The 16,659-nt window shown below is 37.5% G+C and overlaps 2 protein-coding genes across 2 annotated transcripts; one reads left to right on the forward strand and one right to left on the reverse strand.

Annotated features, from left to right (window-relative positions):
- Positions 1-174: 174 nt before the first annotated feature.
- eif2s1b (eukaryotic translation initiation factor 2, subunit 1 alpha b) lies at positions 175-8,562 on the reverse strand. The gene is made up of 8 exons (XM_053488566.1): positions 8,418-8,562; positions 4,677-4,919; positions 3,424-3,503; positions 2,542-2,693; positions 2,045-2,151; positions 1,757-1,854; positions 591-734; positions 175-474 (listed from the first exon to the last, which is right to left on the reverse strand). The coding sequence occupies exons 2-8, from the start codon at positions 4,915-4,917 to the stop codon at positions 349-351; spliced, it is 948 nt and encodes a 315-aa protein (XP_053344541.1). The 5' UTR covers positions 4,918-4,919; positions 8,418-8,562; the 3' UTR covers positions 175-348.
- Positions 8,563-9,897: 1,335 nt separating this feature from the next.
- atp6v1d (ATPase H+ transporting V1 subunit D) lies at positions 9,898-16,297 on the forward strand. The gene is made up of 9 exons (XM_053488450.1): positions 9,898-10,107; positions 11,084-11,201; positions 11,407-11,486; positions 11,575-11,642; positions 12,571-12,615; positions 12,785-12,888; positions 14,402-14,468; positions 14,751-14,829; positions 15,534-16,297. The coding sequence occupies exons 1-9, from the start codon at positions 10,067-10,069 to the stop codon at positions 15,676-15,678; spliced, it is 747 nt and encodes a 248-aa protein (XP_053344425.1). The 5' UTR covers positions 9,898-10,066; the 3' UTR covers positions 15,679-16,297.
- Positions 16,298-16,659: the final 362 nt, after the last annotated feature.

The raw sequence follows: 16,659 nt of genomic DNA on the forward strand, positions 1-16,659 counted from the left end.
ACACCCATTTTTATGAAATTTGATATGTTTGAAGAATTAAGATTTCACTTTTAATAGTATGCTTAACATGAAAAAAAAAAAACACTAAGGGCAGCAAAGTAGGATAAACAATCATAGCAGTTGCAGCAATCACAGCTTTCCACTTTTAGTGGCAACTCAAGACTCAACATTGAATTAGTTTGTGTATAAATTTTAATTTTACATTTTTTTTTTTCCTTTTACACCTGTTATTTAACCACTTCACACTGTTAGGATACAAAAACAGTTCATAATCTGAATATCTCTGTATCCCCTCCATGAGGGTCTGCTGCTGCACCTCCTTAAATCCATTTACACACTGAGGGCTTGTTAATCTTCAGCTTTGGCCTCCATTTCCTCAGCATCATCATCTCCATCCACCTCTGCGTTCTCCCTCTCCAAACGTTCAAGCTGTCTCTGTAGCTCTGTCTCGTCCGTTTCAGTCACCACTTTAGGCTGGAAGCATATAGACACAGTGATGAAATGTGCAGTACGAATCCCTTAAACTACATCGATCCTGTAAAATAAATAAAATAACTGAGCTTAATATCAGCTATATAGAGAACAGAGACCTCCATCTGGACATTGAAGACGCCTCTTTTCTCCTCAATCTTCTCCTTAATGACGGCCATAGCCTGGTTGAGCATGGAGAGACCCTCAGTTCGTTCCAGAGTAGTGGTGGTCATCACATAGCGTGGGGGAGCAATTAGGTTTATCTGACCACAAAAGAAAGAGACTCTTTTCTGAATGTGCTTAATACATGATGAAAACCTTACAGTACATGAATAGCCAAAAACATTTTTTGTGATAAGTTGTTGCAAATTCATTTTATTCAAGGACTTCTTTAAAGCATTCACAAAATATTTTCTTAGTGGTTTCCCGTTCTACTGAAGTCTGCCCTTCTCACTTTGATTTTTGCATCTGCAGAAATGACTGACAGATTTTGAGAAAAAAAGCCAGTTACAATTTATACCAGTCTGTTGACAGTCAGCTGTGTGTTCAGCCCAATCATACTAAAAGAATAGCCAAAGGTTACATTTATCCCTGACCCTTAACAAGCCCGCCATACACTACCTGGCCGCCTTTAGAATTGATATGCACAATATGGCACTTAATTAATGTGAAAATGTTTCTGCATGCACCCACCACCAGACAAACTGAGTCCTTGAATGTGCCTGTGCCACCAGAGAAGAAAAATTTGGTTGATGCAATACCCTTCAAGTCATCAGCTGACTTTATTAGCTTTTTATAACATTGCTAAACCTAAACCTGACCGACTGAAGCAACCGCGGATCATAACACTGCCCTGGAGGCTTGTACAGTGGACACTACGCTTGATGGATGCATCGCTTCATGTGCTTCCCTTCTTACACCCCCACATCCTTTGCCCTAGAATAGGGTCAATCTGAACTCATTAGACCACCATGACCTTTTTTATTGCTCCAATGTCCAATCTTTATGCTCCATAGCAAACAGAAGCCTTTTTTCATGGTTCAGGACTGGGCTAGATAGATCTTAACCCAGTTCCTGTAATTTCCTAAGTTGTTTTCTTTGCTTGATGGCCTTATGAAACAGAATTTTTGACCAGGACGTATAGTACAAAATGCAATAAGAAATAGCCAGAGGTTCTAAACATCAAGTCTTGCACCACGATGAGCAGCAGTAAGTTAAAATATAAAGGTATCTTGACACTTATTGGTTTAGCTGCACAGGGCTTTAGACATTCAAGACATGTTACCTTGATTGGCATGGACTCTGTGGAGCAGCTCAGTCCAGCCCTCAGCGCTTCTTTAACAGCATCGATGCCCTCGTATCCGTAACATGCCACTTCAATGTCTGACCGGGTAAGAAAGTGAGAACAAGGATTAATTTAGGATGGTCACACTGGATAATAATTGTTCAACAAGAAATTTAAGAAAAAAAGTACACCCCCCCCACACACACACAAAATCATTAACGTTACAGTTAGTACACCTGCTCAACCCCGTTGTGTGCAACAGAAGGTAATGTGTGGTGCATTCAGTACCTGCTCTGATTTTGACAGCCTGTGGTGTGAGTCGCCTGTTGATGTTATCGATGAGTACGGTCCTCTCCTCCTCCGTCAGATCCAATCCGTCCAGGATGGAGGGATCACTGAAGTTAGAGAAGCAGCAAGAGTGTATGTTAGATGTTGATGCAGCACATGGTACATGGGAGTGTCAAATATTATGAAAATTGTCACTACTGAGAGCGTACCACTTTATAATGCTGAAAACAAACATCCTGTGAATTATTCATTTTCTAATCCATTAACGCATAACAAAAGATAGCATACAAACTAATGGTTATCAGTTCTGGACCAACATGGTGTTGAACCGAAGCTCACCTTTGCAGTGGAATGGGTTGAGGTTTTGACCAGCTTGTTAATGCTGGTAACATAAACCCAGTGAGCAGTAACATTCACTCTTTAAAACCCTTCAATAAAACTAAACTAAAATGTTGGCTAAATTTAAGCGTGTTTTATAGTACAGCTCCTGCACTTACGACACGGCCTGTTTGAACACATCGTAAGCGCCATATCCTGGTTTCTTGTATTTCTCATCGAAGACCCAGGCAGTGCGCTGGTACAGACTCTCCAGCTGCTCGTCCTTGGTGTACTCCAACACCTCTGCCACATGCCTCAGAATACTGTACACCTACAGCGGAGTTCCAAAGCAAAGTACAAATCAGTATTGTCCTTTCACAAAGTAATATTTTAAAGTAGGAAACTTAGTGTGGATACATAGACCGGATTTTATATCAACTTTTACAGTCTTTCAGTTTTGTCTATAACCGAGAGAGGAATAAAGATAAAAAGGTTTCCTATTCTTGCGAAAAATAACTTATGGAAATAAATGAGAAAGCTTGCATGTAACGCTTTTATTAGTGTTCAGGTTTCTTTTAAATAAATTTTTCTCCTTTCATGAATTTTCATCTATTTTCAAATATTTTTATTTGCATCTCCCATTTGCAGTGAAGTCATGCACACCGTGACCGATTTCCTTTTTATGAGCGCAACCTTTTCCGTTTACCTTGACAAAATGTAAGTGAGAAAATCAACCCACTAGAATTAGACATTAGAATGTCCTTGTAAATCTCTTACATATTATATTCCCTCTTAATTTATTTTTTTTAAAAACAGGTGGGAAATGATTGATAAGGTCAAACAATTGATAAGGCGTTCTGATTGGCTGGGAAAATGCACTTCCTCAAAAGAGACGCTCCAGGGAAGTTTATTGAAGCCACAGCCTATTAGGATTTATGTTAACTTAAAAAAATATATAACTTGTGAGCTTTAACACAGAAAAGGGTTTAAAGAGCTCTGCTGAAAGCCTGCGGGGTGTTGCTGAGTGGCAGGTGGGAAATAGCTCTCTGTCTCTCACTTACAGTCTTGGATTTGGTAAACTTGTCTTCACACTTAATTGCCTCCTCTGGAGAAACTCTTCTCTTTGACAAGTCGATATATCCTGTAGAGAGGAGCAAAGCAGATTAAATCAGAAGACAGCTCAATCTACACTGCTCCTTTAATGTAGAAGAGGTTAAAACAGCCAGTTTGAATTTAACGTAGTGCTCATGAAAAGCAAACATCTGAAACTCGGCTTGCAGCCTTTACTGCAATTTTATATACATCAAGTTACAGCAAAATTGTTTCACCTACAAACATAAATTTTACTATAAATATTGGTGTTTACTATGAATAACTTAAAAAGGGTGTGGGGGGGACACACAAAAGTAATGGCACCCTATAAAACGAAGGAGTGTGGGCATTTTTAGAGTAGCTGAGGTAAGGCAAAGGCTGACTTGAATTACGAAAAGGTTTAGCCACAAACACACACAGGAGGTGCTTGTTTGTAATTCAGTCATCATTTTCAGTTCTGTAGCTTTGCCTTTTAGAAATGTTTTTCCCTGTAACTGAATGTACATCAGCTGTGCCAGGAATACATTTGGCAGTTTATGACTGATTCGCATTTATTAACATGAATACAATTAACGTCATTGAAGCAAATGTAAATCAGCAGGAAAAAAAAAAACGATTTGCACAAAAACAATTTATGACAAGCAATTTATATACTCTTATCAAATATAATTAATATATACGCACACTATCAGTCACATGTTTGAAATTTGAACACATCTAAGGTCCATGCTCGTTCCTGATTCTTTTCTTTCTACATTTTAAAACGATGATTAAGGCGTCTAAAATAATCAACAATAATCTCCTCTGAACAGTTGATATCGAGATGTGTCTGCTACTTATACTCTTAAAATCATTAATAATGGCTCAAATATAAAGTGCTGTTAATTGGTCATTTCTGAGGGTGGTAAATCATAAAATTAAACGTTTTGGTCTTGCTTTCTTCATGAGAGCCAGTTCCATCATGGTGCTTGATGGGGTTTTACAAATGCACTTGACAAATCTGTTCTAGCAAGACTGTTCCAGAGCAGTTGACCTTCGTGTCTTAAAATAACAACTGACTGTTGTTGTTACTTAATTACACAATGCTGTATGTGTTATCGAAAAAAAAAAGCCACTGAATTAGGTGGTGTCTTCTCTTTTTGACTGGCGCTGTATAATCAGACCTGCTGATTAAGATGCTTCAGTACTTTCTACGCTATAAGCGTGAGGTTAAAAAGCCCACCTTTCTCTTTGTCCACTCGGATAACCACCACGCACTCGTTGCGTCCGATGCGGATGAGTTTGTTGATGGAGCGGATGCGACGTCGTGAGAGCTCGCTCAGCAGGATCATTCCCTCGATGTTGTTGTACTCCAACAGGCTGACGTAAGCGCCCATCTCGGCGATGGAGCGCACGTTCACCATCACCACATCCTCCACCTCCGGGAAACGGTGCTGGTAAAACCTACAGCTGAGGCCCGGCATCACTGCAACAACATGTCCACCAAATTTACATTCATACAGGAAGAACTCTTTATGTTTCCTTACTGTAGGCATGCATGTCTAGGTCTCTGTGACAGCTCAGTTACGCTCTGCCCTTGAAAGAAAGCCCTTTTTCTCTTGATACTGATCAGCACTGGGGACCTTGTTGGAATTTAATATTGTCTTTGGCATGAAAGTGGTGGAGGCAACCAAACAAAAAATGTATACATTCACACATATTTATACGACATTGCATTTAATATACAAATATAAAGCAATTTAACTGAAATGCTTCTTTTGCACAAAGAATTTAAAATTAAACGGTCATGTACTTCACACACTCTGTAACAGACTGTGTGTTTGACGCATCATATTCAATGCATCAAATACATTCAATAACCCAAAATCAGACAATCCAATTTATAAACTTTGTTTTTTTTGTCCTGCTTTGATTTAACGCACAGATTTTTCACACGTATATAGAACACAGCTTGTCTTAACGAATGTCTTCATCACACAGCTGCCTCCTTGGAAGACATGATGTAATGAAGTTTAAGAGAGGAATCGACTGACTGTGTGGCATCGTCAAAGAAAAGAAGGAGGATGACTTCTTTCTTTGACTTGTTTTACAGCAAAGTCCCATGACTAATTGTCCAGAAAACCTTACTGCAGTTTAACGGTGTTGTTATCTGGCACATATGTTTGTAAATAATCTGTTAAGAGGTTACTCCCTTCACACCACACATACAGAACTGTGCAAAAGTCTTGAACTACCGCTCATCTCAGCCAGACTTTCTTGTATTCTTAAGGAATCTCAGCCAGACTTTCTTGTAGTCTTAAGGAATAGTTTTTCAGGCTTCCTAAAGGACTTTTTGTCTTTCATTTTTAGCCCAGTCCCTGAACTTACCAGTTTCAGAAAAATATATGTTTTTGGTTTGTTAAGCCGCATGGTGACCTATGAATCATTCAAGCATAAATGTATTATTATTATTTTTTTAACATTCAACATTAGAGCATAAACCAGTGGGAAACAGGCGCAGATGATGAGGGATGATCAGACGATTACTATACTGGTGATGCTGAATGGTTAGAACAGACGAGGGGATATGAGATTGCTGCCGAGGTTGTTACATAAACAACCAATTTTTTATATCTTTAGGCACTTTTTCAATTAAATTTAAAAGGATCTGTGTTTGTCATGGAGCTTAACTCTGTGGATGTAGTAGCAAAAAGGAGGATTCTGTCCAAAGTACAATCCATTTAAAAAAAATCTCTCTCACCCCTATAAAGTGTATTCGCTGAACAGAGGAGCAATTTTAGCCACAGACTGATTACCATCAAGTGTTCCACAGAGCGCCACAGGAGATCTTTTCCCCCAACGACCATGAAATTATCCAACTTTTCTCTGCAACTCTTACACTATGGGGATATTCACTGACAGTAACAGTAACACAATAGGACATTAATACTTACTTGTCTTAATAATATGATAATTGCAATATTACTTCTCAATAAAATATGTAATACAATATTACATACATATATTAGATTACTGTGCAATATTTACAAATGCTCTTGGATCATATTTTTGGTACTTACTGTTTTAGGACTCTTTATATTTATTGGATTTTTTTGTAGTTATTTATTACTTTTCCTTCAGATAACAATTGTGAGCAACTGTAATCAACAATAAGCAGTTTCCCTCTGGGATTAATAAAGTTCTTTAAACCTTAAATCTTGAATCTTTGCAGGCTCGCAGTAAAATATTTGTTCCTGTTTCTTCTACTTTATTTAATTTAATATAAAGAAACAAGGGCACATCCTGATCCGGAATCAGTTTTCTAAAAAGGTTTTCTCATTCGCTTTTGAAATAAACGCATTAACTTAAATCGATAAGTGATAGGTGGATAAATGTACCATCATGCCCTAAAAAACTATGCTATATAAAAACATAAAATGTTATGGGGTCTCACAGAGCAATTAATAATTTTTTGCCTTGCACTTCTGTGGTCAGAGTTTGATTCTAGCCTCGGGTCTGGATCTGGATCTGAGTGTGGAGTTTGCGTGTTCTCCGGGTTTCCATGTATTTGGCCAAACCTGCAATAATATTGTTTCCAAATACATATACTTCACAACAGCTTCCAGTCCTCTTGGAAGGCTGTCCACAATATCTTGTAGTGTTTCTGTGGGAATTCGTGCCCATCCATTCTGTAGAGTATTTATGAGGTCAGGCAGTGATGTTGGACGAGAATCTCTCACAATCTCCGTTCCAGTTCATCCAAAAAGGTGCTAAATGGGGTTGAGGTTAAGGCTTTGTGCGATCTTTCAGTCAAGTTCTTCCACACCAAACTCAAACCATGTCTTTATAGTCGTTGCTTTTTGCACTGAGGTACAGTCACGTTGGAATAGAAAAGGGTCTTCCCCAAACTGTTGCCACAAAGTTGGAAGCATAGCATCGCCCAAGGTGTCTTGGCATACTGAATCATTAATATTGCCCTTCACTAAGGAAAAGGGGCCTGATTTAAACACATGAATTCAATATTGAACAAGTTTAGCCAAATACTTTCGTCCATACAGGGTAGGTTTAAACTCAGGCAAAGACTCATGCTGTAACCGTATTCTCGGGTTATTTATACAAATTAAGACCATTAAGCGAAGACTACTGCACTTGTAAGCTGGTGTTACATCACACTAACGTTTCCTAAGTCTACTGCAAAATCATATTTCTGTACAGTTTAGTGTTTCCTGCTCTAACACACCTGAATCAGCTCATCTCTATGAATTCTAGTGAAACACGAGTCACTTCAATCGAATCGGCACACCGAATAAGAGTCGACTCTTTCGGATCCCAAACTCATTTATGTCGCATTAACAGTTATCTAACGTCTAAAACGTCTGATTAACGAAATAAGTGTGGTTGGATGGTATGTTTTAGCAATAAGACATAAAAACACGCAGAAAAGAGCCAAACCAACATAAAAATGACTTTTCTACGTTTCTTCGGGTAAGCGAGTCGGCTTGTAACGGTCATTCAAATGAATCGGATCAATGAGTCGATCCGCGCGTGAACGACACTTCACTACACCCTGATAGTAAATGGAGTTAAAATACGTGTTAAGGTGATGGTAGTTCTTTTAATATACCAATTTACAATAAATTGATCATGGTAAACAATATCTGATCTGTGCAATTATCTAAAATTCATCCAAATTGTAACTCAATAGACACAGACATCATAACCTGCCTCTCACACACACGTTAGATCATAAAAAGGGTTGTGTATTAATGGATCAGGTAATGTGTGTTAGAGCAGCAGGAGACACTACAATGTCAGGATTGTGGAGGAGCTTCTCGGAACCGCTGCTGCTGCTCGGAGCTCCACGCCGCCACATGCAGCAAGAAAGCGGCTCGAGTTTTAGCCAGCTAATGCCGAATATCCCGCTTAGTTTAACCCCGCAAATCACACACAACTGTAACAGAACAGCGATAAAATCCATCATTACCTGAACGGCGATGTTATTGGAAATGTACTCTTTAAATGAAGAATCACGCTGTAATATATGTCTTATGATAAGGACTAGCTTCGTAGTCATGAGTTAGCAAGGAAGCCGGGAAAGCAGAAACAACGAGTTTCTCAAGATGGCCGACATGCGCGCGACACGTCATAATAAAAGTCTCTTTCATGTGCGCGTGCGCTGTAATCCGTCTGGCCACGTTGAGTTGTCATATTGCCTTTCACCAGTTTTACAGTTGAGAAATAAAATAATGTTGAATATAACTAATAATAATAACTAATAATGATGTTGATACAACTAATAAATGGCGTATAAATATTACTTTTAAATAGTGTTTGAGGCGTTTCTAAATGATGTGCATACGACGAAAAAACAAGAAAAGTTATGTCAGATCAATGTAGGCAAGTACCAAGATAAAATAATACCCAGCAAAATAAATCTATATTAATCCTAGTTCTGCAACAGTGCAGACAAAAGTACAAAGCAGAACATTCACAAGTACTTACGGAAAGGACGAAACCATGTAAAAATACTCCTACTACTACCACTACTACTAATAATAACATTTTTTCAATCATAATTAACAAGCCACTATCCTAAAGGTGAAATCAAATGGCTATACAACCGTGGCCAGAAGAATAACATAAATATTAATTTTCAAAGAGTCTGCTGCCTTCTGAGATCTTTCTTTGTCAGATGTTATTTTGGGAAGTATAATTACAAGCATTTCATAAGAGTCAAAAACGTTTATTGACAGTTACATTAAGTTTATTCTGAAATTCAATATTTGCAGTGTTGACTTCTTTTTCAAGACCCTGCAATTCGCTGTCAGTCATTTTGCAAATTGCTGTCAGTCAACTTCTGGGCCACATCCTGACTCATGGCACTCCATTCTTGCATAATCAATGCTTGGATTTTGTCAGAATTTGTGGGTTTTTGTATATCTACCCGCCTCTTGAGGAATGACCAAGCCATGAATTTACAAATTTTGATGTTTTGTCCCTTAAGCCACATACAGTATTTATCACTTTTGCCTTATGGCAGGGTGGCCCATCGTGCTGGAAAAAGCATTGTTCGTCACCAAACTGCCCTCTGAGGAGGTTTTTGTCATATTTTTTTATTCATAGGCAAAACTGTGAGTGAACGCACTCACTTGGCCAAAAAGCAACCCAACACATGAATCGTCTCAGGATGCTTTATTGCTGGCAAGACACATGATTTCACACACAATCTCAAAAGTTTGAGCCATTGCTGTACTATCTTTTAAGCGCAGCTAGTCTCCTATCCGCTAGGTGGCGCCATTTTCCGGTTGTGTCAAGGGATCACATGACTGTATACCCTCAGTCAGCTGCTTGGCTGCTTTTTTGACAGTTTGTATGTCAAATAGCTATTAGCTCCCTACGTAGGTGCACTACCTAGGGTAAGGAATAACGGCCATTGTGCGCCCTTTAAAGTCCACTGAACATTTCCGCGAGGCGTGTTTAGAGCCCGTCAGCTGCGACGACACTGAGCATCCTAGAGCCGCTTTAACAATCCTAATGTCAGTAATATAACAGCATAAAATCCTGAAAAGAGTTATATCGGAGGAATTCTGCTGCGTCAAGTATATTTAAATATATCCTCAACAAAAGGCAACGATGTCGGGCAAAGACCGGATCGATATTTTTCCTTCGAGAATGTAAGTAGCTAAGCTAGGAGGTTAAGAGGTTAGCTAGCGCGAGGAGAAATCAAATCAAATACCAGTATAGTATAATAATATTTTTTACGACAGTTTGGAACGTTTTCAGACAATTTGACCTTAATTCAGTGTCAAAGCAGAATATTATCCAATATTAACCAAGGTCTCTGATAACACTTACAGTACTGTACAGTGTTTTAACCAGATCTTAAATGCTGTAGATGTCTGTTAGTTGGCTGATTAATTTATAAGATAAACAGAATGTTTATTATTTTAATGTCTGTGTTATATTCCCCAACATCCTGCAGTGTATTAAGACAGGGGTGTAGTGAGTGATATATACACACAGCCTTTCATATAAAATAAATCTTTCATTTAAAACTGATCCCCCTTTATTGTGTATTTAAGCACATTGTTTATAGTAGAGGGATTAGTTATGGACATGTGTGGAGGTTTAATTTGAAGATGATCTTGATTTAAATTATCCCAATGAAAGCAGAAGTCTGATTCAGGCTCATGTGATTTGAGCTTCCTGCAGCAGCCTGGGAGGAAAAGCTTCAGCAGCGACTAGAGTTTAAACTGAAGTGTACAGTACTGTGCTAAAGTCTTGAGCTAGCCTCATTTCTTCATATTAAATTAAAATGATGTAGAAAGAAACAATTTTCAAATTGGTTGTTTATGTAACAACATCAGCAGCAACCTTATTTCCTTAATTGTCTGTTACAACCAATCAGCATTTAGAATCACCAGTATACTTATCACCCGTCTGATCACCTATCTGTGCTTGTTTCTCACTGGTTCATGCCTTAAGTTAAAATGTTTTTTTTTTAATGCTTAAAGGATTCAAAGGTCATTGTGTGCTTTAACAGATGTTAACATCTTAACCTTAAAAAAACAGAATTTGCATGATTGTTTCTAGCAGCTATAAAAATAAGTAATAACAGGAAGTAAGGTTTAAATAGGACTTTTCTTTTAGGGCACAGACCATCATGAAGGCACGTCTGAAAGGAGCTCAGACCGGACGCAACCTGCTAAAGAAGAAAGCAGACGCTCTGTCCATGCGCTTCCGGCAGATTCTGAGGAAAATCATTGAGGTAGGATGATCAGCAGCTTTGTAAGTTTTTCCTGATTTCTACCAAGCTATACGACAGATTCCGACGGATTTCTGTGGGGATGTGTATGATTCGTGCAGATTTTTATTTTGGCAGTAGCGTTGGGTTCTTTCCAGTGAGCTTGTGAAGCATTAGGTTGGCAGCTTTTTTCCCCCACCAGTTAACCAGTCTCTCCTGTTGATTTCAGACGAAGACGCTTATGGGAGAAGTGATGAGAGAAGCAGCTTTCTCCTTAGCTGAAGCCAAATTTGCTGCTGGTGACTTCAGGTATAAACAGAGAATGTGTATGTGAAAGTGTGTGTCATAGTTATTATTTCTCTTGATCTTGACTGTGAGTGTGGTGTTGTTTCTTTAGCACTACTGTGATCCAGAATGTGAACAAGGCCCAGGTGAAGGTCAGGGCAAAGAAGGACAATGTTGCAGGTTTGTTTAACATAGTGTAAAATGTTACTTGGCACTAGAATAAATACTTGTCATGCTTTTTATATATTTGGCACAATGCTTACTGCAGCTAATTAATCAAAATCTTTTAACTGGAAAAAAAAACAATCAGCCTCTTGCTATTTATGCAAAACGTGTCATGATATGAGACAGAGCCTTTTGACAACATTGCAAATTCTGCTCTAAAAACAGCCTGTTAAAATATTTGTTTTTCAAATGTAATGAAGAGCTAATACCATAGTACATTTTTACACAAATATCTAAACCTATTATTAGCCTTAGTGACCAAAAGGAACATTTCTTTTGGATTATTTACCCCAATTTCTATACTGTATGTAAGATATCATTTTCTCACCTCTTCTTGTGTTGGAACCGTCACATCACACAAAACACTGGCCTCTTGTGACGAGTCACAGTAGTGCAAAGTCCACGTTATAAATGGCTGCGTTCTGTTCCACAGTGTACTTTAAAGTGCGCTGCCTACAGGGAATCTCAGGTTAAGGGAACTTTGACAAAATTCCACCGTTTGAAACAATCTGCAGCATCACCGGCGCAGACGCCACTTCCTCAGTGCATTACCATGGTAACAAGCACTTTGGATACCTGACGCTGCTCCTGTGGAAATTCCACATTATGGAAATAAAATATTTATTCATTTATTATTAATATATCATTTATTTAACTGCTACAATTATAAAATGTATAGTATTAAAAATTGTATAACTAGTAAATTAATTATTTGATTAATATATTTTTTATAGATTACTAGCCTATATAATAGCAGGGATTTATTGATGAAATGTAAAATTGTCTGAATTTTATATATATACATATACAAAATCATGGTGCTGCAAACCTGATTGTTTCATTAACACTCACTTTTTTTTTTTTTTTCACTGTTTCACCACAGGTGTGACTCTGCCTGTGTTTGAGCACTACCAGGAGGGGGGAGACAGTAAGTCATGTTTGAAAAAACATGTTGTATAAATAACAACAACTTCACACAATTTTAATTTGGAACTTTTGATTAGAAGTAAATGTAGAGGAAATTGCTATTAAACCCTCTTAGACTGCACTTAAAATGTAACACGTAGCAGAAAATAACAGTATGATTGTGTGTGTAGGCTATGAGCTCACCGGTTTAGCGAGAGGTGGAGAGCAGTTGTCCAGGCTGAAGAGGAACTATGCTAAAGCTGTGGAGCTGCTGGTGGAGTTAGCCTCCCTGCAGGTAGGGGGTAGGGGGCAGTCTTCATAAAGCCATAAATGTATTTGTTACATTTATGGCTGTCATATATGGTGGACTAAACATGACATAATTATTAATAAATAAATGTGTGAATAAATAAGTAAATATAGAAATGAATAAATACATAAATAAATAAATGTGTGAATAAATAAGTAAATATAGAAATAAATAAATACATAAATACAATAAGCCCTGAAAAATTGCTAAATATATGTATACTTTTGTTTATTAACTTATTTTAAGATTTATTTATTTCTGAATTTCCACATTTCTTCATTTATTTATTTTTGTGTCACATTTCTTTATCTATTTTAGATTGTCCACATTTCTACATTTATTTATTTCTGCATTTCCACATTTCTACATTTATTTCTTTGTCGCTGTATGCTGATAAGGTAGGCGGTCCCAGCCTCAGCTGAAACCGTGATTTAATCAGCGTAATGCTTTTTAGTTATCTAAAACTAACTATGCAAATGGATGCCGACGAGAGACCGTTAGCACACGTTCTGCGGGATCCTTAACCAAACTGTGTTTGGCGGTCTTCGAGAACTTCATATCCTCACGCAGAAAGAGGAAGGGAACGTTGGGTGTCCACGGTGCGTTTTACCCAGAAGTAGATGAGCCTTAATTACTGTATATTCGGAGGTAAAACACACTGTGGACGCCCAACGTTCCCTCCCTCTTTCTGCGTGTGGTTAAGGTCAACAGCCATCTCAGCATCAAGCTCAACTAAATCGTCCATTAATCTTTCGACTTGATATACTGTAAAACGTAGTCATTTGCTACGAGGTTCTCAATTTCACCGGCTAATGATCTTAACTCATAGCCATAGTTGCCAGACAGCAGTCATTACAAGCCAAGGCATTATTAGTTGAGTCGAAACAATCTCACTTCATTTAACCAATCACGGTTTTCGTCTAAGGCTGGGACGGCCTCCCTTATCAGCATACAGCGACAAAGAAATAAATGTAGAAATGTGGAAATGCAGAAATAAATAAATGTAGAAATGTGAAAATGCAGAAATAAATGTAAAAATGTGGAAATGCAGAAATAAATATATGTAAAAATGTGGAAATCTAAAATTAATAAATAAAGAAATGTGGAAATTCAGAAATAAATAAATCTTGAAATATGTTAATAAAAAAAAAAGTATGAATATATTTAGCAATTTTCCAGGGCTTATTGTATTAAAATATTTATTTATTTCTATATTTACTTATTTATTCACACATTTATTTATTTATGATCATGTCATGTTTAGTCCTCCATAGTCATAGGGACCGCACACTTGAGAGCAAACCTGCGCAAACCTGCACAATCCTGACCCAGATGAATTTATTATCGAAAATAAGTGAATAGGTAATATTCCTTAAAGTTCTGTAAAATGACTGGGGGAAAAAAAGGACGCAAAAGCCTTAATTTTATTCTTAAACAAAGAATTTAAAAAGCAAATACCAGTGATTTTACCTTTGTCTTTGTATCACTTAATTAACAGACCTCCTTCGTCACCTTGGATGAAGCCATCAAGATCACCAACCGTCGTGTCAATGCCATCGAGCACGGTGAGTCAGAGACACGTCTGTCCTGCTCTCAGCTCAGGACAAATTTTTGACCCTGACAGTTAATGAGATAAAATTAAAGTAATAAACATAGTAAACCACATAACCTGTGTAGGACACTTTTAGGACTTCTTGTTCGTTAAGATTGTTTACATCGATCAGCAAGAGAGATGATCGCACAGATCTTAACCTTAATAATGCAGCATGAAACATTGCTAAATAGTCAACGCTACAGGAGTTACTGTGCAAGCATTAATGTTGGGTTCTTCTTCTTTTCCCTTTTAGTGATTATTCCGAGGATCGAACGAACCCTCACATACATCATCACTGAACTTGATGAGAGAGAAAGAGAAGAGTTCTACAGGTGAGTCATGATGTGTTTTTTAGCAGTGATGTTTGGTTGGGTATGGGGGGCGGGGTGCAAGAGTCAACTAAGGGGTGGCGACTAATTATTTACCGGACAACAGTAATTAAAATTGTAGATGGTGGGGAGGGGGGTGGGGTATATTCGGTTACATTTATGGCATTGTATGGCAGTTGATACAGTTGTACAGTATTGCCACAATGACTCCAAGATCAGTTTAAATGTTTTATTTATATACCTTCATATAATATATATATATTATGTAATGTAAGTTGAATCAGCACCTAGGTATCATGATTATATGGTATCGGTTGGGCAGTGGTGATTTTCTTCCCAAATATGTGGTATTTTTTTCTCTGATAATGAAAATAGGACTGAAAAAGTAATACAATTAAGTAATATTATATTGGAAACAAATCAGACAGTATCATTATTAAGATTTTTTCTAGATAAATATCTAATAAACTGTCTCCAAACTTCCAATAAACCAATAAAAAAACTTTCACTTTTCCTTCAAATATTGGGTACCATCTTTTTAATGATCATAAACCGTACTCAGTGTTGTCCCTAACAGCTTTTATAGAATGAACAATATAATGACATGGTGTTATGTTACTGCTGATTAACGCCACTAAAAGTTAGTCACCCAAGTGATCCAAGCATGTCGCTGTCTAACATCTTCGTCTGCTTTTTAACTCCTCCAGGTTGAAGAAGATCCAGGAGAAAAAGAAGCAGCTGAGAGAAAGGACGGAGAAGGAGATGGCGAAGCGCCTGGCCAAGCTTGGCCCCATCGCCGAACCAACTAACATGGTCGACATGGAGAAAGACGAGGACCTGCTGTTCGAATGAGCCAAGTTCGAGCTTCCAGTACACTCTCTATTTATTCTGCGTGCTCACCAGGCTAAGCACGGTATTATTTGTGAAAGGAAAGAAATCCACTGTTTTGTGTATATGTTGGTACTTATTTTGTTTCCAGTTTTGTCGTTTGGGGTAAAAAATAAAAAATAAAGCATGTTCACATTATAGTAGGTATAAATTAAATATAAATATATGTACATTGTTGGTTTATGCTTGTGGCAATGACTGACTGTGTTCTCTGTAAGGTTTACTCCCCTAGTCTGTGCAAGTTATTCATCATTAACGACAGTATGGGATTACCTGAAATGCCATTCCAAGTCCATCGATCATGTTCAGATGTTATATATGTAAAATATACTGTAATGCAAATTAGAAAGCTGATTCTATACTGGAAGCTCCATATCATTGATTATGGCAGAAGTAATCCCTGTGTATAGTTATTCCTACAGTTCATTGCACCACACTGTCATGTCAGTGTTCGATATGTCAGAAAAATTCATCAGGGTGCCCCTTGCTGTGTTGAAATACTTGTATAATCCCAACTAATCTTGTCTGTGAAATTTATTTGGAATAAAAATTGTAGATGTTCATCATGAACATTTTGTTCTAAGATGGATCGTTATTGCTGTGTCTATTTATACAGTGTTTGGCGTATTCCCTCACATCTCCATTATTTAAGATCAATTCCACAGGGACTTTATCCCTGGCACTTACCTTATTTAACCAGCAGTGAGTTGAATAGTCTGAAGTTTTAAAACCTAATATCTGTTTACTGCATCTGTAGTTTCTATGTAATTAGTGTGAAAAATTGCATTGACACATGACTTACACTACACTAAGAATAAAATAAAATAAACGTCTGACACTAATTGACAAAGAACCTTGTAAAAGAAGTTGAAGAGCAGTTTAATTGAATTTCTTTTATGTAAAACATAAAAAAAATCACTGCTAAATGTTCTTTTTAGAGATTAA

Source organism: Clarias gariepinus, chromosome 27 (genome assembly GCF_024256425.1).
Source record: "Clarias gariepinus isolate MV-2021 ecotype Netherlands chromosome 27, CGAR_prim_01v2, whole genome shotgun sequence".
NCBI lineage: Eukaryota > Metazoa > Chordata > Actinopteri > Siluriformes > Clariidae > Clarias > Clarias gariepinus.